At 37.0% G+C, this 24,064-nt stretch overlaps 1 protein-coding gene across 1 annotated transcript; it reads left to right on the top strand.

Moving 5' to 3' along the window:
• Positions 1-1,406: 1,406 nt before the first annotated feature.
• On the top strand, positions 1,407-23,798 carry Ly49s5 (Ly49 stimulatory receptor 5). Its single transcript, NM_001012749.1, is given in 7 exon segments — positions 1,407-1,521; positions 3,320-3,486; positions 4,744-4,824; positions 5,690-5,908; positions 6,877-7,019; positions 13,458-13,561; positions 23,202-23,798. Coding segments are annotated over 6 exon segments (834 nt in total). The 5' UTR covers positions 1,407-1,521; positions 3,320-3,374; the 3' UTR covers positions 23,377-23,798.
• The last annotated feature ends 266 nt before the right edge of the window (positions 23,799-24,064 follow it).

The raw sequence follows: 24,064 nt of genomic DNA, 5'->3' as shown, positions 1-24,064 counted from the left end.
ACCTCTCAGCAGAGAAAATAATGCACTATGTTCTCAATACCATTACTATTTCTGTGGACAGTATGATGTTAACCTCACATATTTGAGAGAGTGATGTGGATTTTCTTGAGTAGCAATGTCACAGTGCTGTAGATTTGAAACCCTCTCACTTTTGCTCATATACCCTCCTTTTCTTGACCTTCTAAACACCTGCACTCTCAGAAATGATCAGGTAGAGAATCTAGGACTTTTTGTGTCATAGACTAGACATAAACCATTTCACAGTTCCCTCTTCCCTTTAGTTTATATCAGTCTTTACCAAAGGAGCTTCTTGCAAGGACTTCTCTTTGCAAACTCATGAGAATATCTCATAGAATAAAAATTCACCTTATTTTAAAAAAAATCAATTGTCAATTTGTTTATGGCAGTTGATAAAATATAAATTAACTAGAAGTCAGGTGATGATTGATATTAGAGTTTCTCATATGTGAATCTGCTTTAGTTCCATGGCTTCACATATAAAATGACTTTTTTTCAGTATGTTCTAAAATATACCCCATGTAGTTCTTCAATAACAAGAAGAAAATTCTATTAAACATATAGGATACTCAGCATTAGAGGATTACCTATTTAATTTATGCAGCATATAATTGATGAAAAATTACATACAGCTTTAATAATCTTGATATCGATATTTATAAAATGCAGAACTCCTTTCTATTTATGAGAACATATCTATCACAAATATGGTGTAAATCCATGTAGTAGTATACAGCTATAATTCTTTAGAGAAAAAATAGCACAGGTGTCTGCAAATTTGGAGTCAGCCTGCGCTACATAGAAAATACAACAGGTACATTAATATCAACAACCAAACCAAAACACCAGAACACAATATAACTCAGGGAATGAGTATTTGCTGAACATGGTTATTGTCTTAGATTTGATTTCCCAGCACCATGAGGAAATCAGCACTTAAATCACTTCATGTGAAATGACAATGTTCACATTAAATATCTATGTTTCAAAAGTGAGAAGAGGGTTAAAAATATCATTACCAGTGGAAACATGAGAGCTTTAATGGCACTCCTAATGCATATTTTAAGCAGCTATTAGCATCAATCAAAATCAAGACGTAGTTTTAAAAGTAGTAACATAAGACAAAATTCTGACAGCCAATTTGAAATGTAGGCACAGCACAGCTCTAGTCCGCTGTTTTCCCATTGTATTTCTAAGGGCACTGGTTTTTCTCTCTCTGCAGTTTACTTCTTCTCAGTTTTCAAATCTTAAATATTGTCATGTATTTTGCAGCATGTAGTACAGAATGTTGCATATTTGACTTGCCCTCAGATTCAGCTTTCATTAAACAATTTCCTCTTTTCACTTTGGTCAAGAGGAGGGGCAGAAAGTTATGAGGTTGAGTATCACTCAGAGGAAAGTTAGTTTTGTCTTTCATCTGGGAGCCTCTTTGTGGATACAGACCGGGAAAGGTCAACTCTTTCCAGTACTTTCCAACTGAATCACATTGGGATAGAGACACAGGTAACAATACCTGCTTTTATTGTTATCCTATCAATGATCAAATATTTTCTAGAGAATTTCATATGGCTTGATATGAAAATAGGATTGATGAAGAAACTCTTCTGGTTGTGTTAGATCAGGTTAACTCTGAAAGCATGTGAAACTGTTATTCTGCACTGGTTATTTTCTATCTCAGTAAGTTGTGAATCTGTGTGTGTGTGTGTGTGTGTGTGTGTGTGTGTGTGTGCCCACTAAGAAGTTAAGATAGAGGTATTTATGGAGTCCTTTACTCTTTAACTGTGTCAAATGTTCATATATCATCCAACTGACAAATATCACAGTAGGATCCTGGTACGATGGATCAGTTTGTAAAGGTAACTAATAAATATCCTTGATCTAAAACTTGGATTTGATGCCTGGAACTGACATGACTGTGGAGTGAGAGAATGCACTTTGTAAGGTTGTCTGCTGGACAGATGAGTCTTGGCTCAGCCAGCTCCACCCTAGGGGGAATAATAAAAAAAAATACAACTTGGAAAGGGAATTGCTTAATGGAAGAGTTCTTTTTGTAAAAAAAAATAATAATAAGGGAATAGGTAAATCACCTCAGAAAACTTCATTAATTAAAAACAAGTTAAGGATGTTTTAATATATGCAGTTTGTTATCTTTACTATCTGCTGGATCACATCTCAGTTATAAAAGTAAGTGTAAGGTCAGCTACCAATACTTATTATTTACTAATACATTGATAGGTATTATGAGATTGTATTTTTCATGGACATTAGCTCATATATGCTGCATAGTGATGAAATTTATTTTCATACATGCTCTTCTTGCCACATCATGTACGAGTTTATTATATGTGAAATGGTTGTATAAATGGGATGCTTTGAGATTAAAACTTCATATTGTATCCTCTATGCTTCTCTTTGTTGCACTCACATCCATCCAGCTATGTCCCCTTTTTACTTTTCTTGTTGCTGCAGTTACTAGGGGCAACATAGGATTTCTGAAGACTTTGAGCCAGGAGCCTCAGATGAGAGAGAATATTTTTTTTCCGGAGCTGAGAATCAAACCCAGGGCCTTGCAGTTGCTAGGCAAGCGCTCTGCCACTGAGCTAAATCCCCAACCCCGAGAGAGAATACTTAGTTAAGACATTCTGGGCCTGGATTATTCCCCTCAGTATAATCTTTTCTGGTTGCATCTAATCACCAGGTTCAAGCATAGAGAAGAATATGTACATTATGGCTAGATGAAGAAGTTGTACATCTCAGCTGATTGTGGCTTCCATGAAGAGATATTTATATGTTTTAGATCACCTGAAATATTATCTTTCATATATTCTTTTGAAGGTAGTGTCTGGGAAACTCTGAGAGTCATGTATAAATAAAAAGACTGAAAGAATATTTAATATTTATGTGTTTGTAACAATGTGGTTATTCCTAATGCTTTGATTCATTTTTATATGGATAGTTTGTTTAAAATTTTGTTTTGTTTTAATGATTTCAGTAGTACTGATTGTACCTAAATTTTTATGTGCTGAATATTTAGAACAAAGGTTCTTCATCAATATTATCATGACTTAGTAAATTTTTAATTCGGTACATATTTCTTAACAAAAGTTGTTGTGAACATTAGAAATATAAATAAATTTAACAGAAATCTGCAAAGGATTCTCACCAGTAATGGAAATTGGGGTCATTCCATGTCAGGGTGTTTGGATCATTAAGTAAATTTGTCAGATCCTACCCTTTCTCAACCCTATTTATCATCAACTCCAGGTACCATACCAAAAATGGTCATTTCAACTTTTTACAGAAAACACTCAATGCCGGATTTTAACTGAAAACAGACTTCATACATCATACCCAAAATGAGTGAGCAGGAGGTTCCTTGCTCAACTGTGAGATTTAAAAAGTCTTCAGGGTTGAGGTACCAAGTGAGGCCTAAGGAGACTCAAAGACCCAGGGAAGCTGGCTGCAGAGGTAAGTGTTTTAAGTGTCTAACATCACTTGCTTTTTATGCATTTTAAACTTTCAACAACTCAAAATACCTTACTGGCTTCTATCAAAAACTATCATGTTCCATTTCATCTGGGCTTGGTTATGCACAAGTGTAGGAGTGAACTTTGAATATTAGTTGGAGTGTAATCAAATAAAAAAGTACTTAAAACTAAATTAAAAAAATAAAGCAATCAAGTTTTAAAAATCAAAAAAGAAAGAATTATAAAGTATTGCTATTCTTTGGTTTTTTAGTCACTTACAAAATAAAACTTATGAGGAAAGTAGAACAATGGGACACGGTAAGACAATATTTTTGTTCTCAAGGAAAGTGTTTTAATTGTCATTAATATCCCCAACATTTAATATAACAGGCACCAACAGTTGTCATCGGAAGATGAATTCTCCAAATGGCAATATTGTTGCAGATGAAGGAAGAGGGATTGAGAGGATTAGTGGTTGTGGGAATGACTAAACCCTATTGTGAGTTCCTGAAATGTCAAAGAATAATTTTAATTTATTAATGAAAATGCAGAAGTATCACTTTATTTTCTTCACTATTTTTCAGTTCTATATGCACTGTCATGACTCTGTTCCATGCTGAGATACTTTTCTTCTTTGATGTTGTGGTAATCAGAAGCATGAGTTTCAGATTCTAAATATCATAGATATAAAAATATTTAGTATTATATAAAGCAAAATCAAATTTACATGACAAAGCAATAGTTAAACTGTAGGACCTTTCAAAGATGGGGATTTATACAGATCAGGTCCAGACCAGCTGTGATTCCCTACCAGTTCTCAAGAACATCCATCCTTCTTTCATTACTCTGTATCCTCAATTTTCTTTCCTGGTGGACTCTATACTCCAGTTGGTATTCTTGGATTGCATTGCAACTATTCTTCAAATGCCTTCTCTAGAATGCATTTTTGTTCCTATAGAACTGGGTGAAGACACAGGTCTGTTACCCAACTACTTCTAGTCTTATTCCAGAGGATTCACAAATCAACCAGAAATAAATTCAGGATTTTGTGAAACTTCACACATGTAGGATTTCTTCAGTGGGTGTATTTTAGGGAGAAATCTACAATTCTGAGAGCACATTTTCATTCAGTTTTTGTCATCAACTTGTGCATAATTACCCTTTTTTCTCTGCTAGAAGAATTTTAATTAGTATTGAGACGTGTGCTTTTAATGGTGTTGATTTTCTTGCTATGTTTTGTTGACTTAAGTGTCTTCAGTCCCCTGGCAGCTCACTGTGATTGCTATTGGAATCCTTCTTTCCCTTCGGCTGGTTGCTGTTGCAATGTTGGTGACAAACAGTAAGTAACTGAGATACATCTTAATTGAACTTCTGCCTAAATATAGCTTTGGGCAGGGATGATGAAGGTATACACTCTGTTGTCCTGCCTATAATCAGAGATGAGTGAGAATCAATGGACTTTAATAACTTTTCCTGACACTCTGCAGTGCTCTGTTCTCTTTCATAACTAATCTGTTAGCTCTGGGGCGGTTTGCAGCTGCCCTGCTCTTTCTTACTCTTGGACATGCTCCCTCTGAGGACTTGGTGCTAGTCTACATTTCTGAGCTAAAATGATTGTTAATTTTATGCAAACATTTTGTGAGTTAAAGCTGTGCAAATAATTGATGACCTTCTTTTCCTTTTTCTTTGATGTATTGAGGTCATGGTTAAGTAAGAAGACTTCATCTGTACTGAGTCATTAAAAGTTAAATTTATTGTATACCTTCACATTTACAGAGTATCACTTCTAGGCTATGCTAAAACAAAGCTATGGAGGCGGATAGTTTACACACTTTATGTTTCAATAATCATCATCTTCTTTCTTAACATTTTTAGTTCAATTTCCATGACATGTTAAGTATTCACGGAATATTTTATTTAGTTTGTTATTTTTCTAATCATGTTGTAAATTATTAAGTAATTGGAACTTACCTCCACAATAATTTCCTTCAGCTGTGTTATTTAATATACAGTCAGCTTAACTATAGAGAAAAATTTATGTATCTGTTTCGATAGTGAGTTAATAGAAGTGTTAATTAGTAAATGTTAAGTACCAAAGAAAATAATGATGTGTTGTCTGTCAATATGAAGGTTTTTGTCAAATCGTAAATTTTAATATATATTCTTTACCAACATTTTTGCTGTTATACCTGTGACTACATTAGTTTTTCAGTATAGTCATGAAAAACATGAACTTCAGAAAACTCGAAACTGTCACCATAACTGCAGCACCATGGAAAATGACATCAAATTAAAGGAAGAAACGTTGAGAAATATGTCTGTAGAGTGTACTCCCAGCAATACTCTTCTGAACTTATTCAACAGAGAACAGAACAGATGGTACAAAAAAACTAAGACTGTTTTAGCTTCCCCTCAGCACACAGGTATGTATCAGGGGAGGACCATGAATACAGAATTGCATTATCATCTACTGTTTCTTTTACAGAAGCTTTAAGGGGCAAACTTCAGCTTAAGATTCTGGTGATCTCTGGGTTAATTATTTGAGGGTTCCGTATTTCATGTAAGGTCTTGGAAACCCAGAAATACCTGTCTGGGTTAGACGAATATTATAGTTTCTATGTTTGGTATACTTCTAGTTCCCTGAGGATCGAATCACAAATCACTAATCCTGATAATTTTTTTGGTCCAGGGGAAGGTCTGAGTGTACCACTTTGTTGCTGATATAACATAGTTCTTTTTTTCCCTTTTCTAGTTTCACAGGCATAAGTCCCCTGTGCCATTTCCCTCCACATCCACTCCCCCTTCCTGCACCCTGACATTCCCAGCCTTGGCAGTACCAAGGGCTTCCCTTCCCATTGGTGCTTAACAAGGCCATCCTATATTATATATGCTGCTGGAACATGGGTCAGTCCATATATAGTCTTTGGGTGCTGGTTTCCTCACTGGGCGATCTGGTTGGTGGGCATTGTTGTTCTTACGGGGTTGCGAGCCCCTTAAGCTCCTTCAGTCCTGTCTCTAACTCCTCCAGTGGAGATCCTGTTCTCAGTTCTGTGGTTTCCTGCTATCATTCACTTCTATATTTGACATGCTCACAGAAGTTTTTAATAGAGTATATTCATCAAGTATTCACTCTAAAATAGACTTAAAGATTTACATGAATGCAGTTATAAAAAAATAATTGTGTGTGTGTGTCTGTGTGTCTGTCTGCCTCTCTCTCTCTCTCTCTCTCTCTCTCTCTCTCTGTGTGTGTGTGTGTGTGTGTGTGTGTGTGTGTGTGTGTGTGTGTGTGAGTATTTGGGACATGGAGCCTTAATAAATACATTGTTCTGAAAACACAATCCAAGTAAGTAATGTTTAACTATTTTCATTCTTTTTTCATTCTTTTCTGTAGCCAGGTGTGTTGAAATGCACTGGTTCTGCCATGGTATAAAATGTTAATATTTCATCATGGACATAAGAACATGGCATGGATGTAAACAGACCTGCCAGAACTACAGCTTATCCTTTCTGAAGATAGATGATAAGGATGAACTGGTACTATAGATATTTACTTGTCCCTTATTCTCTTATATTCTATTTCTACCCTTGAATAATGAGATACTGAATCTGGGATTTTTAAAAAGTATATGGTTTTCCTGTAATTTGAACAAAACTGTGGGACTCAAGTATGTTAAGGGGAGACTTGCTACTACAAAGACACTTGTGACTTTCAATTCCCTCCTTTTCTCGGGAGTCTACAAGAGAGTGCCTAAAAAAAACATGCCTTCCCTCATGAAGTTTACCCCTTTGTATAGCACAACCTCTGGCTGAAAGTCATTTTTCTCCTTGGAGTTCCAAATAAGCCCCTGATGTCTAGTGTTTGTTCTTTGGAACCTGGAAATGCTGATGCCTGAGATAAGTGATCAGATGAAAACAGGGAAAGTAGTTGAGCTCTGGGCCTTTTTTTCAAAATGACATGCTATGAAAAAATGGGGAAATAAATGGTTGACTAGTTAGCCCCATGGTGATTTTCTCTGAAACTGTCCCTAGCTTTACTGTGCAGTATTCTTACATTTTGTAAAAATGATATCCATGTTTTCATCCCAAAACATATTTTGTCTGCAAGACATGCAGAGATTGGGGATGGAACAAAAACTTCCCAGTTGGGAACAGTCAACTGATAATTGATTCAACTTGAGACCTATCCCATGGAAAAAGCAACAACCATCTGATAGAAAACAAATTTTCCAAGATTCTGACATTCTTGTTTAAACAATTACTAATGAAATCCTTTCAATTATGAATACTATATTTTTCTAAATGATTGAAGCATCATCTTGAATCCTTTGTTATTTATAACACAGTATGATATTTATTCATGAATTTAATTCATATTTAAACAACAGCATAAAATGATTTTTAATGACAGAAAATAGTACTATTTTTCCATTTGATACAGTAATCATAACCAATTTTTAAATTATTTATTATTGTTATTATTTGTTGTTGTTGTTGAATTTACTTATCCATCTTACATCTTGTGCACTGACCCCCTCTTGCACATCAGCTCCCACAGTCCATCCTGCATTCCCATTCCCTTCTTCTCTGAGAGGGTGGTGGATCCTTAGTTATTACTCCATCCTGGCACATCAGTTTCCCTGAAGCTAGGTGCATTCTCTTCCACTCAGTCCAAATAAGGAAGCCCAGGTATATATATATATATATATATATATATATATATATATATATATATATATATATGCAACTGCTTTTGAGATATCTCCCATTCCAGTTTTTTGGGACCTACATCATGACCAAAATGCTCATATGCAGGGAAATCTAGATCCAGCTCTGTGTATTCCCCTTGTCTGTTGGACACCTATGGTCCAGGTTAGTTGCTTCTGTTGGTCTATCTGTCAAGATTCTATCCCCTTTTGGGGCCTACATTCTTTCATAATATTCCTGAAACTCCATCCACTGTATGGCTCTGGGTATCTGTGTCTGTATATGTCTGTATGGGTGAAGCATCTAAACTCTTGTCTGAGCACCACTACTACAGTCAGTGATTTTGTCAGCTACTGGGTAGAAACTCTAAACTCTTGTCTGCAAGGATAATCAACTATTACTAATAGGGTTAGGGTTTGTTCCTTTTTTCCACGGGGTACGTCTCAAGTTGAACCAATTATCAGTTGACTGTTCCCAACTGGGAAGTCTTTGCTCCATCCGCAATTTCTGCATGTCTTGTAGACAAAACACATTTTGGGATGAAATTTTTGTTGGTGGGTTGGTATCCGTTTTGATTCCCCAGAGTTCCTACTTGGCCAAAGGAGGCAGCCATCTCAGGCTCCATATTACCAATACTGTGAGTCACAGGTGAGGACACCCTTATTGACTCATGTGTACCTTCCATATCCCAATTCTCCAGCATATTCTGGGAATGCCCCTACCCTTCCCATTAGTCGAACATGGCCACTAATTCTCATTGTAATCTTGCCATCCCTACTACCCATTCTGACATGGAACCCTGAATTTCCCACTCCCCTTCTTATACGTTTCCCAACCAGTTCCAATACTCCTTTTGTTTTCCATGACCATCCATTTCCCCTTCCAAGTGGGACTGAAGCATCTTTGCTTGTCCCCCTATTTCTGTCTATCCTAATAGGGCCTGTGTAGTATAGCATGGGAACTCTGTACTTTGTGGCTAATAAGTATGTAGAAGTGAATTCATACTGTGTCTGTCATTTTTGGAACTGGGTTACCTTAGTCAGGATTATATTCTAAAGCTCCATCCATTTGTCTGAAAAGGTCATGATGTCTTTGATTTTCATAAATATATTGTATTCCATTATACAGATGTACCATATTATTTATACATTCTTCAGTTGAAGGACATCTAAGCTCTCACCACTTTCTGGTTCTTATAAATAAGTTCCTATGATAATAGTTGAGCAAGGGTTTTTTTGGGATGGTGCAGCATATTTTGGATATATGCCCAGGAGTGGTATAGCTGGTTCTTAGGATAGAACGATTGCCAGTTTTCTGAGAAAACATTAAATTGATTTTCAAAGTGGTTATAAAAATGTGCACCCCCACTAGCAATGGAGGAGTTTTCACCATGCTCCACATCTTTGCCAACATGTGCTATCACTTGAATTTTTTGATATTAGCCATTCTGCTTGGGGTAAGATGGGATCTCAGAGTTGTTTTGATTGGTGCTTCCCCAGTGGATAAGGGATTTCAACATTTATATAAGTGCTTCTTGGCTATTTGAGATTCATTTTTTTAGAATTCTCTGGTTTCATCAGACATAGAAAATACAATAGAAGAAATTAATTCATCAGTCAAATGAAATGTTAAATTTAAAAAATTCTTTACACAACCCATTCATGAAATCTGTTATTCCATGAAGAGTCCTATTCTCAGAATAATTGAAACAAAACCCAAAGTTTCCCATATCCATGTCCAGAATATTTCAGGAAAGTCAAAATATAAAATTTTTCCAACCTAAAGAAACATTCGCCTCTATAAAGAGAAGCCTATAAACATAGAAGATGCTTTTAGAACAGAAATTAGACCGAGATAGAAAAGAAAACACTCTCACAGTATATTGATCAAAACACAAATACTACATAGAAAGAAAGACTATTAAATGCTCCATGTGAAATTAGTCAGGTAACAGTGGAAGGCAGAATAATTAGAATTACCCCTGACTTCAGATATGATATGTGGAAATCTCTAAAACACCACAGATGCCAACCTAGAAAACAATACTCAGTAAAATTCTGAATCTCCATAGATGGAGAAAACAAAATATTTCAAGACAAATCCAAGAAAATACTAAAAGAAAAATTCGAATCCTAGAGGGTATCTACATTCAAAAAAACACAGGATATAATTAAACACTTACCAGCAAAATCAAGGAAAGCACATAGAATACACAAACACACAGAAACACACACACACACACACACACACACACCAAATACACACACCCACAAATAAACACACACACACACTAAGTCCATCAACAAAATTACATTTAAACCTACCCACAATTTAAAAAATAAATCAGTTCCTTAATTAAATATTATGCCATTCCAATTCACATGTAACACACCCTAAAGGATGCCAAGTATCTCTCCTTCATCAGTTCTGCCACCTCTGCTTCTGATGTATGGGAAGTTCATTTGAGTAGCATGGAGATTCATGCACATTATTTCACACAGTACTATTCATCTTTATGAAATTTATTTGAAGACAGGCTATTACTTTCCATACAAATACCTCCAATGTGTTTCTCTACTATTCAGAAATGGAATTTGAATAATGTCATAGGTCATCAGAAATCATTCAATGATCAATGGGTATTTTGGGGGGAGGGTTATAGAAGGTGATGCATCCAACTTCTAAATGGACATGAGTAAAAAAGTCACAGGTGTTATCCTATTTCAGAGTAAAAGTGAATGATTTCACTCTAAGGTTAAAAACAAGATAGACTGCTCATTCTGTTCATATATTCAGTATTGTACTAGAGAGTTTAGCTATAACAAGTAGGCAAGAAAATGAAATAAATAAGGTTATATTGAAAAATAGAAGTTAATGTATTTCTATTTCCAGTTGACATTTCTTAGATTGAAAATCGAACGGAAGCCTCATTAAATTATGAAGCTAACACATGAGTTTAGTTGAGCATTTAGAAAAGAAGATCAGTATAAAGAGCATGTTATAATATATATGGACAATCAGGCAATGAAATTAGGAAATTATTAAGAAAACAAGTCTATTTATAATATCCTCAAAAATCAGAAAAAGTCAATAAATTTAACAAAAGAATGCAAGATTTATACAAAATTGTATAAATGTAGATAATTGGAAAAAATTTCATATGCCTACATTGTAAGATTTTATATTAGTAATAGGTGATACTCACTAAATTAATACAAAGAATTAATATAATCCATAAGTATGTGTTTTGAATAAATTGACAAAAATTGAACAACTCATGTCATGTTTTAGGTGCTTGCATCTTCTGTGCTCTGTTTTTGAATGGTTAGGGGAAGGAGTGGAAGTTTCAGCATGGTAATTTTATTATACCGGCCTAGAATTAACTCACTGTATTTTCAGTCACATTCCTTTGGCTACAACACAGTCATTCAACCACATCCAGCTTCCTTCAAGGTAGAAAAAGAAAACAAGTTTGCTGAACAAGTAGAGAGTCTCTGTTCCCAATGTAACCAAGCATAAGGAGGAGAGTTGGAGACTACAAGCACAGATTAAGGGGGCATGTAATTTGTGGTCAGTCTGAGAGAGGACTTGGTTCTTTTCTTCCGTTGATAATTTTAAAGCATTACCAGATTGGATGCATTGCAAGCAGCACATTCCTACTAGTGAATGAGCTGAGTCTCCATCAGTAAATCCTGAAGGATAGAAAAAAAGATGAGGGTAAAGTATAACACATTAGCTCCTTCCTTGTATAAATGCAGCCCTCCTGCCCATTTTGATATTAAAAGGGTTTGGGACATGCATGTGGGAAATAAACTGCTATTTTTCCACAGTTCTTTTTCCTTTTGGTTACTTTTATTTAATTATTTTTTTATAGTCCATTAGTTATTATACACTCTGGGTCTTCCCTCCCACAGTTTCTCACTGCATTTCTTCTCCCTTTGTTTCAAAAAAGCATCTGCCACCCCTCTCTTGCCAGACTAGCCCTACTCCTACAGTCTCAAGTCTCTTGGTGGTTTGGTGCATCTTCTGGAACTGAGGACAGACCAGGAAGTTCTCTGATTTATATTTGTCTGGGGCCTTTTAAGAGGTCCTATATGCTGTGAGGTTGGCAGATATTTATCTAGGAGATCTAAGGGGTTCTGGTTAAGTAAGACACCTTGTCAACTATGGGGATATTCACCTCAGATTCTTCCACACATTCACTTATTCCACCACAGGGGTCCTAGACTTCAATTAAATAATTGGTGTAAGTGTCTCCCTCTGTCTCTGCCTGCTAATGGTTCAGGCCTCTTTGAGGACAGCCTTGCTAGACAACTGTCTGTATGCAAACCATAGCATCAGTAATAATGTTAGGCCTTGGAGACTTTCGAAGAGGTGGATCCAATTTTGGGCCTGTCACTGCACTGCCTTTCTCTCAGTCTCTTCTCCATTTTGTTTCTAAAGTTCATTTAGAGGGGAATAATTCTGGGTTCGAGTGTTTTACTGTGGGATGGTGACCCCATCCCTCTATTGATGTCCTCCTGTATTTCTACTGGACGTGGCTCTATGACTTCTAATTCCCCACTCTTGGGCATTTCATCTAAGGTTCATCCCTTTGAGGCCTCAGAGTCTCCAACCTCTCAGGTCTATATTACTTTCTAGAGGGCTCCCGCACCTTCCTCCCCAGAGGTTGCACACTTTCATTCATTCTGTTACCCCCATACCTGACCATATTCCTTTATCCTCTCCCCTTACCTAATCTGACTGAGGTCACTTCCTACTTCTGCCTGCAGAGATTACTTTCCTAATTCTCCCAAGTGGAATTGAACCAGCCTCACTTTTAGGGCCCCTCTTTTTGTACACCTCCTTGAGGTCTGTGGATTTTATCATGTATTCTGTACTTTTTGTTATCAAATATGCACTTATTATTGAATACATGCTATGTGATTTTTGTTTTTCACTGGGCCATAGGCAGGAAGACAGTGAGTTCAAGCACAGGCTTGTATTCATAGTGAGACTTGGTCTACAAATCACAGTCACAAATCATGTCATGAACCCAGTATCACAGAACAACTGAAGTTTCTATTTTGAATAGCAAATTGAACTAACATAGTTTTGATATGAATGCACTACTACTAGGAAGTCAGTTTAGAAAATGAACATGGTGGGACTAAGCACTGGGAAGACAGGACAGCAGAGGATGAGAAAGAAATCCTGGGAAATTTAACTTGCACTTCTCTCATCAAACAGACAGAAATTTCATCATGAGGTGTGTTGTGTCCTTTACAGAAGTTCCTACAGGACCACGTTATTCGAGACAGTTACTGGGTTGGATTGTCATATAATAATATAAAAAAGGAATGGTCATGGAGTGACAGCAGTCCATTGAATTGGTGAGTTTCTGAACCCTTCAGACTCTAACAGTGGTATAGGAATTGGGAGATTGTTTATAAACGCTTTTCTCTCATTTCCCTTGACTTTTCTCATTTTCTATGGAGCTCATGGGGAAAGGCAAGTTGCATAAGGGAGTGTATGAGTCAGTGTTTGACAGGTAAGTTTTCTGTTCAAGGTACTGACCAATGATGCTTAATATATCTCAGGATTGTGTCTTCTAAGATGCACAAGGCAATAGCAAGTCAGTAACTTGAGATGCTATGAAGTGACTGAATGATCATGAGAGATACACTGAATGTGAGTCTCTCACATATTTCTTGACATTTTCACTGTTGTTTGCTTATATAATTTTTGGTTCCTTATAAATATAAGAACATGTTCATATATGCTTACATATGGATGCCTACCTCCCATTTGAAGGTCTTGTTTCACATTTTTAAAGTATAATCTGGTAGAAAACAGTTTACTGCTTAATTTATTAATATTATATATTTTTCTTGAGTATTTTACATACTACACACAATATATCAATATATCAACCTCTATTCAAACTAAAAACACTAACTTGTGTCTGACTATCCCATGCATTCATTATTAACTGTACATAGGTGCATGATTGTGACTCAGCTACTAAAAGTAAGAAAGTCATCAGGGCTACAAGCTTAATAAATAATTGAATCTCCTTTTCTGAAACTGTAAACTAAGAATAATAATTCAATAAGAAGAAATAATCTTTGCAGAAATTTTATTTTGTCCAGTAGGCAGCATTTCAGAGAGCTTTTTTCCTTCTCTGGTTCTTACTTTCTTTCTATGTCTCCTTCCCTGCTATTCCCTGATTCTTGGTGGTGGTGTGGAGGGGAAGAAGTTGATGTAGATGTCTCTTTAATTGATGATCACTTAAGAACTTCTTCCAAGAACTTTGACCAATTCTGCCTCTCTGTATGCATTATGGCCCAGACAGTCAGGTAAATCAATGAGAATTGAAAACTCAGCAATGAACACACATATATGGTCACTTGATCCTTAACAAGCGAGTTAAAACCATCCAGCATTTGCATCAAATGGTTCTGGTTCAATGGGAGGTGAGCATATAGAAGAATGCAAAGCAATTCTTTCTTACCTCCTTGTACCGAGCTCAAGTAGAAATCGAATGAGGACTTCCATATAAGCCAGACCCAGTAAAACATAGAGAAAAGTAAGTGGAAAGGAGATTCAAACACATGGGCACAGTGGAAATTTTCCTTAACAGAACACAAATTTCTCTCAAAGATCAACAGTCAACAAATAGGACTTCATAAAACTACGAAGGTTCTCTAAGGCAATGGACATCACCAATAGGACAAAACAGCAACCAACAGATTGGGAAAAATCTTTACCAGTTCTTCAGTTGATACAAGCTAATATACAATATATACAAAGAACTCAAGAACGTAGACATCAGAGAATGTGAAGCACCAAAAATATTCAACATCCTTAATCATCAGGAAAATACAAATCAAAACATCCTTGGGATTCCACTTACACCACTCAGAAAGACTAAGATCAAGGACTCGGGTTACAGCATTTGATGGTGAAGATGTGGAGAAAGAGGAACACACCTCCATTGTATTAGGCATTGCAAGCTAGTACAATCACATGGAGATTAGTTTGTTGGTTCCTCAGAAAATTGGACATAGAAATGAGGACACAGCCTATATAAATCGCATATATATACCCAAAAGATTCTCCAACATATACCTATGACACATGCTGCACTATGTTCATAGGAACCTTATTTAAATAGACAGAAGCTGGGAAGAACCTGGATGACTCATAAAAGAGAAATTGACACAAAAATGAAGTGTATCTACACAATGCAGTACTAATTAACTTTTAAAAACAATGACTTCTTGAAATTGTTCTGACAATGGATGAAATTTGAAAATATCATCCTGAGTAAGATAACCCTGTCACAGAAGAACAAATGGTATTGTAGGCATTCACTGATATATTAAATATTAGCATAAAAGCTCAGAATGCCCAAGATACATAAACACAGACCATATGAAGCTCAAGAAGTAGGTAGAGCAAAATGTAGTTTCTTCAGTCCTATTTAGAGAGGAGGAAATACTCTTAGAAAGTAGAGGGTAGGAGGGCTTGGGAGGAAAGGTGGAAGGGGAGGGGGAAATGGGGACTGGACCAGGTATGGCACGCAACAGGGTCAGGAATTTAAACAGCAGTTTACAGTAGTGGGGGATGGGACACTGGGGGTAGCCACCAGCAAGCCCTAGATGTCAGAAAACAAGAAGAAACCTAACTGGGATGAACTTAGCTGAAAAGCCTCCAAAATGGGAGGGAGAACCTGTAGAGACCATATCATACCAAGATGTTAGGCAAGGCCCAAAGTATGATGACACCTACTCATCTTCAAAATTTTCAACCCAGAATGACTCCTGTCAAAAGGAAATACAGGGACAAAATGTGGAGCAGAAACTGAAGGACAGGCCATCCGGATGCTGATCAACCTGGGGATCCATCCCACATACAGACTTCCAGCCAGAAACTCATATTATAGAATCAAAGAAATGCTTGCAGATAGGAGCCTATATGAATGTGTCCTGAGAGGCTCTGCCAGAACCCTTCCGTTTAGATGAGGATGCTTGAAGCGAACCATCTTATTGTGTATAGGGATCCCACTGGAGAAGTTATATAAAGGACTGAAGGAGACAAAGGCTATTGCAATTCCAGAGGAAGAACAAGAATATCAAACAACCAGAACCCCCAAGCTCCCAAGGTCTAAAACACAAACCAATGAGTATACATGGAGGGACCCATGGTTCCAACAGAATATGTAGCAAAGTATGGCATTGCCTGTATCAATGGGAAGAGAGGGCCTTGGTCCTGTGAATATTAGATTTCCCAATATAGGGGATTCCCTGGATGGTGAGGTGGAGGAGGGGTGTATGGGATAGGGGATTTCTGAGGTGAAAACAGAAAATGGGACAACATTTGAAATGTGACTACATAAAATATCCGATAAAAAAATAAGGTTATCATGGAGGTTGAGAGCAGCACAGGCCTAGGCTAAAACTATAAATATTTGTACTTAAGATTGAAACTTCTTTCTTTAATATATGTGTAAAGTATACAAATACACATGTATACTTACATTATATATTTATCTGTATATCATAATATTAAGTATATTTTCTTAAATTTTTAAAATTATTTTATATATTTTCATTACAGTCATTGTCTCCCTCAGTACTCCCTCCCATAGTTCTCTATCCCTTCCTTCCTATTGCCTATGAGAGGGTGCTCCCCCCTCACCAGGTCTCCTCCTTCACTGGGGCCTCAAGGTTTTAAAGTATTAAGTGAACCTTTTCTGCTGAGCTCAGACAAGGCACACTTATGCTAAATAGGTGCCAGGAACTCAGAGCAGCCTGTGCATGCTCCTCTTTGGTGGGTCAGTCTCTGGAAGCTCCCTAGAGTATGAGTTAGTTGAGATTGCTGGTCTTCTCATGTGATCCTTCTCCCTTTCAGTTTCTTCAATCCTTTCCCTATTACAAATACAGGGGTTCCTAACTTCAGTCCAATGTTTGGGAATTACTATCTGCTTATTTCTCAGTCACCTGCTGGTCGTTATTCTCAGAGGACAGAAAAGCCTGACTCCTGTCTGTAACCACATCATAGCATACTAGAGTCAAACCTTTCTTTCGCCCCATGGGATGATCTAATGTTGGCCTGATCATTCTACTACCTTTCCTTCAGTACTGTCTCCATTTTTGTCTTAAATTTCTTTTAGACAGGAACAATTCTGGGTTATGAATGGTGTCTTTGTATCATCACTCTTGTCCCTGTACTTGAGGCCCTGTTGATCGACTGGAGATACACTCTTCAATTCTCTTTCCCAAATGTTGGACATTTTGGATAAGGAAACCTCCAATGAGTCATGAGAGTATCCCACCTCCCAGGTCTCTGTACTTTCCAGAGGGTCCCTCCTCCTCGCACTATTTGAGACTGCCCATTTCTTTTCATTCCTTTGGCCCTCTGAATATCTCTCCTATCCCTTCCCACCATAACTGATCCTGTTCATATTTTCCCTCACTGTCCCCTCTCCTATCCACGTTTCTCCCTCTATCTACCTCCTTTGATTATTTCCTTTCCCCTTCTAGGTGGGATTCAAGCATCCTCATTTGAGTCTTCTGGCTTGTTAAACTGCTTAAGATCTGTGGGTTGTATCATAGACTTTCTGTACTTTTTGGCTAATTCCTACTTATCAATGAGAATATACCATGCATGCCATTTTAGGTTGGAGTTACCTCACATAGAATGATAATTTCTACTTCCATTTGCTTGCAAAATTCATGATGTTCTCATTTTTAATTGCTGAATAGCATTCCATTTTTGTAAAAATGCACCACATTTTCTGTATCCATTCCTTGGCTGAGGGACATCTGGGTTGTTTCCAGCTTCTGGATAGAACAAATTAGGCTTCTATGAACAAGTGGAACACATGTCCTTGTGGTATAGTCGGGCATCATTTGTTTATATGCCCAAGAGTGGTATAACTGATATAGATGTGTCTTCAGGTAGAATACTTTCCAATTTTCTGAGGAACTGCTAAATTGATTTCCAGAGTGGTTTTAGCAATTTGCAATCCCACCGCCAATGGAGGAGTGTTCCTCTTTCTACACACTTCCCAAGCATATGTTGTCACATGACTTTTGATCTTGGACATTCTGATTGTTGTGACATAAATTGTCAGTGCCTTTTTGAACTGCATTTCTCTGATGACTTTGAGTATTTCTTTCTTTTTTATTGGATATTTTATTTATATTTCAAATGTTATCCAATTTCCCAGAATTCTCTCCAGAAACCCTTTATTCTATCATCCCTCCCCTTGCTTCAATGAGGGTGCTCCCTCACCCACCCACCCACTCCCTTCTATCTCCATGCCCTGGCATTGCCCTTTACTGTGACATTGAGCCTTCACAAGAACAATGGCTTCTCCTCTCACTGATTCCCGAAGATGCCATCCTCTGCTACATATGCAGCTGGAGCCATGTGTGGCTCCATTTATAAACTTTGGTTAGTGGTTTAGTCCCTGGGAGTTCTGGGAGGGTCTATCTGATTGGCAACTGACCATTTGTCAGAACAGTTGTAGGAAGCTCGAATATAGAATCTGTGACTTCACCAAATTTGGACTCTTGATTTACATTACAACACCAAACATTATTTCCTCATATAGTAAAAGTCTTAGTTCTAATAAGAAAGGGTCCATTTATGCTAAAACATATATTGCCTAACAGATTAGTATTGTAGCATGCAGGTTCAAATGCAAGATAGGACAATTCATATCTTTTCTCCCATGCAAACTGCAAGACTGTTATTAAACTTTTGAAAGTCAGCCCAGGGGAAGATCTTTCCATATTGATTTGACATTGACTTCTCTAAGTGTTGATATCTTTTTATTATTTCTTGCCTTCTATTCCTATTGGTTGTGTTTGCTTCTTTTTTCCCCAAACTTTCCAGGTGTATTTATAAATTGATGGTATGCAAAATTTAGCTTCTTTATGGAAGGACTTAGTGCTATGAGAAGCTGTGGAAAGCTTAGTCTCAGACACAGTGGTACAAGTCTTTAATCCCAGGAGATAAAGGCAAGCAGAACTTGGAGTTCAAGGCCAGCCTGGGACAGAGGAATTTATAGGTCGAGAAAAGCTTAATTCTAGGCATGGTTATATACATCTTTAATCCCAGCATTCAGGAGGAAAGGTAATGCAGATCTCTGAATTCTTGTCAATCTACAGAACAAGTTTCAGGAGAGCCAATATTAGGCAGTGAGGGAGTTAGGAAACAGAAAGCTGATAAGTAAAGTGGTGGGACATCCTCCAGACTTAACAAGTAGTAGAACTTGGCAGCTTCCGCCATAGGAATCTTGCTCTATAGTAAAAAAATAAAAGGAACATTGCGTCAATTAATGCTTTTTAGCTCAACCTCAGAAATTAGGGATGGTTAAGAAAAGATCAGCATTATTTTGGTGAAAAGTTCTGAGTTGTGTTTTCTGAGAGCACAAAGAGATAAGAAGGGATAAGGCTGTACTTCCTGCTTCCAATAGCCTTGATAAAGTTTAAGAATCACAAAAGTCACAGTGGTTTTGAAGATATGAAGGGGTCAAGGCAAACAAAAGAGGCTCAGCCCTGTGAGAGGCAAGGGAAGATCATTGATTAAGGGGCAGCTCAGTTGAAGTTGATGTCTGAGTACAAAGGGGGTCATACAAATAAATTGAGGATTGGCACCATAAAGAGTGCCTATGAGAGGCTATCGGTGTGGCCTACTTGAAGCAGAAGACCCCAGAATATTGGATATTTCAGTATCATAGGATGACCACTAAAAACAGAGGGAGCAGTGGAATGGAGTCAATCACATTCTAGAATGCTACATAGGGCAGAGCTGGAGAAGTAATCCAAGCCCATTGGTGGAACTCAGAAGATCACGAGTGCATAGCAGATATTGGAACAAGGAGCTGTGAGCTGAAGAAAGGTATTAACAGGGAGAAAGGAGTTTGCTGTTGAGGTCCAAATTGAATCTTTTCCAAGACCTCTTGAATGAGACACATGGAGACAGTGATTGTTTCAATAGCAAGTGGAGTTTAATTTTGGCCTTTCCTGGTCCTTGCTTTTAAAGGGAGATGACCCAGAGCAGACTGTCAGAGAGCTATATATCTTGAAATCAATAATGGCAGAAATCAAACAATTGGTAATGAGACTGGGTATTAATGATAGGGCAAAGTAACCTCCAAGCTGACTTGTGATCAGTGGACCATTCTGGAATTTCCAAGCGTGACAGTTGGGAGTCTGGGGGTCTGTTGGGAGTCACAGGTAGCCTTGTTGGACAGTTTGGTTTGCAGTTGCTCTGGGAACTAACTACTCCCTGGAAGGGAAAGGTCTTTTTGCTTGGAGGTTTGTGGTGGACCTTTCCCACTCAGGCTCTTTCATTCGCAGTCAACAAAGATGGAAAAAGAGTCAGAGATCTGCAGAGTTCTTTGATATCAGACATCTAGTTGTAGAGTTTTGAGTTGCCTAGCTGATTTCCTGTCTTGGTTTAGTCTACTATTTCCTCCATAAGGAATTTTGAAATGTTGTTATATATCCTGGGATGTTGGAGCTATTTCTTCAGCCATTTGTTTTTGATTTTATAGGAGAATACAGTTAAATAATTGATTCTCAGGAAAAGACTTTAAACTTTGGACATTTAACATTGTTGAGATTGCTATATACAGTAGGGACTATTGACGTTTTAATAATGCATTTTGCATTATGTTTAGGTTTGTCATAGTTTTGTATAATCCTAATGAAGTTGTGGAATGAAATATGGTGGTTTGACTATGCTTGTCCCAGTTAGTGGTAATGTAAGAAATTATGGCTGTGTTGATGTGTTAGTGCCTGTGCTGGAGAAAGCATGTCCCTTTTGGCAGATGTTGAGACCCTTCTAGTCATGTGGAAGCCAATCTTCTCCTGTCTATCTAGGGATATAGATGTAAAATCTCATCTCCTTCTCTAATCCTCCATCTGTGTGGATGCTGCTATGCTCCTGCCTTAGTAATTGACTGAACCCCTGAAACTTAAACAAGTTCCAATTAAGTGTCCCTTAAAAGAGGTTCATTGTTCATGGTGTGTCTACACACCAATGAAACCCCAAGTATGACACCCAGCTCAAGGCAAAAATTCATAACATAAGTTTGCCACATGACTATGTTTCTGAAGTATTATAAAAGATGCTGGCATAGGTCCCATGATCACTGCAATCATGGGTTTTTTATTTGATTAGAATTTAAAACATGACATTCCTCAAGTAAATGTTTTAAATCTAGTACAAAAGCAGTTAGTTGTCCAATAACAATGATATCACTGTGCATATCTTGCTTAGCATGTATGTAGCTTGTTGTGGTAGGACTAAAGCCATTGATATCTTTTCTCCTCCAATCAGACTGCAATGCACATTTGACCCTTTGATATGTAGTCAAAGGAAAATGTTTCCTGATTGATTTGACATTAAATCTTTATGTCTTTGTGTCACAGTGTGTTGTAGCTTCAGCAATAAGGTGTTACCACATATTTGTGGTAAAAAAGCAAGAGTAGAGGCAATAGCTGCTGTGTTGGCGACCTCTTTCTCTTCATAACCAATATTTTCCTGGATGTATCCCCTGATGTGCACTTCAATATTCATTTAGTATTTTATAATTCTGTTGTTCAATTCTTCATGTATATTAGAGTTTTGAATGCAGACTTTTTCTTTATAGTTCAGACTCTGCTGGACCTTCCTCAGTATACAAGGCTAACCTCACATTCAGAGTTTTACCATACTTTGCCAACAAATGCTGGGATAAAATATGTCTATCACCACCACACAGCTCTACATTGATCATTAAATAACATTTTTTCATAGAATATATTTTGTTCAGGGTTTCCAACCCCACTATTCTGAGATCTTCCCTAACTTTTTTATTAGATATTTTATTTATTTACCTTTGAAATGTTATCCCCTTTACTGGTTTCTCCTCTTGAAACCCCTTAATCCATTGTCCTTTCCCTGCTTCGATTGGCAGTCACACTCAGTAATGCTTTGGAAATCTCACCTCTACTGAATCCTAGTCTATGTAGAAATCTGCATCATTCTTTTTCACAAATATATTCATTAAAATTTAAATTATTGGTTAACATTTGATGAGGTTCTTGTTCCAAAGTTAGTTTCGGCCTGCCTGGTTTGTAATCCTAGTCATTCTGAATTCCAAAATCTTATCACCTCGTAATTTACTCCCAAATGATGAGTTTGTAGGTATGTATCACCTCTTCTTTGTTCTATTTTCTATTCAACTTTTAAAATTATTTTTCACAGTAAAATAGCTGTGGTACCAAATGTAGCAATCAGCAGACATTGCAGTTGAGTTGAATGCAGGGAAGTCACTCAATCACCATGTTGCAAAGAAGATCTGTTAGTTCTGAGTTGGGGAAGTCAAAAGAAAAACAACAAAATTGTATTCAAAAAACATTGTTTGTAATTGAATTAAACACCTCATTTTTCTCTTTAAAAACAAGGCAAATAAGAATTGTACTAGATGCCACATACACATATTTCTTCATTTCAATCTCTCATCACAGTACATAATATCATATAAAACTAACCTCAGTATTAAATTATCCCTTATTATTTCTCCAGTGCTGAAAAATAATCTTCCTCATTGTACAAAATTAGTGGTATGGAAAGGATAATTCGTTGAGTCATAGTCAGACTGTTTCTATGTTAATTTTTACTGTTTATCTTTTTGTGTGGATTTATGTGCATGTGCATGTAGAGATCACAACACCTGAGCAATTCATTGAGAAATGAAAGGACTTAGGTCTCTTCTTTATTGTGCATTATGTGAGGGCTAAAAATGGATGGACAAGTTTGCTGCCAATAGTCCTAAACCATTCAAGTCATTGTCCAAAGACCCTATTTTAGGAATTTAGGGAAAATAAAAATATTCTAGTCATACACATGTAATTCATTCCATATATGCTACATTGTTGTCAATAAAATTTGTTTCAAAAATCATGGCCTTCAATAATATAAATTTCAAATTTTAATAACTGACAACCATTTTTTTTTATTTTATAGTGATTTGTTGGCATGTAAACCACTACAAAAAACAGGACACTGTATATATTTCAGTATGACAGGTCTACATTATGATGACTGTGGTAAAAGACATCTCTGTATCTGTGAAAATGGAATGGACAAAATCCCTGCTCCATTGTGCAGTGTGAAGGAAAGGTCACAGTCTGCTGTGTGAAGAGAGAGATGAGGTACACAGGGAAGAAATCTGCTGAAAATTGGCTCAACAGCAGACACAGTAATCCCTTCTGGCACATGAGGAGCTTGCATGTGGAGAGTGGACATCCTTTGCTCCAAGACCCAAATGATTCCCTCACATTGTCTCCTGAATGACACAGAGGACCACATGGAGAACTCGATAAATAATGAATGTATCAAATTGTCATTAGGATATTTCCATAGCCCATGGCTTGATAGCACAATTAATAATTAATCTGCAGTTGTGTGTTTTCATGTGTTGGTTAGTTACTCTTTGTTATTTTTTTGGTGTAGAAAAAGTTAGCATTTTTAATAACCTTTTGAGATGAAGAACTGTGGAAATGAGGTCTGATGGGAGTGGTGTCTGGACTGTTAATAAATAAAATAATTTTGAAAACCTTATGTTTGCTATAAAATATAATTTCAGATTTCATGAATAGTTGCTATGACTAGTTCAAGACACTCAGAGGATCTTCTGCAGTCCACATGTGTTATTAATTTCTCTTTTTCTCCTTCAGGTTCATTTGTTGGTCAGTTGGAAAGACATAGAAACAATAAAATTAAGTGAAGCCATTAGGTATGGAAGCTGACTTATTAACATACTATATACATGAATGTGAGGACAGCCTAGGCTACATGTAAATTTGAACATCATTTGTTCAAGAATG

This window comes from Rattus norvegicus, chromosome 4 (genome assembly GCF_036323735.1).
Source record: "Rattus norvegicus strain BN/NHsdMcwi chromosome 4, GRCr8, whole genome shotgun sequence".
NCBI lineage: Eukaryota > Metazoa > Chordata > Mammalia > Rodentia > Muridae > Rattus > Rattus norvegicus.
Note: the sequence above shows the minus strand (reverse complement) of the source record. Positions and strands in the feature narration are given on the sequence as shown.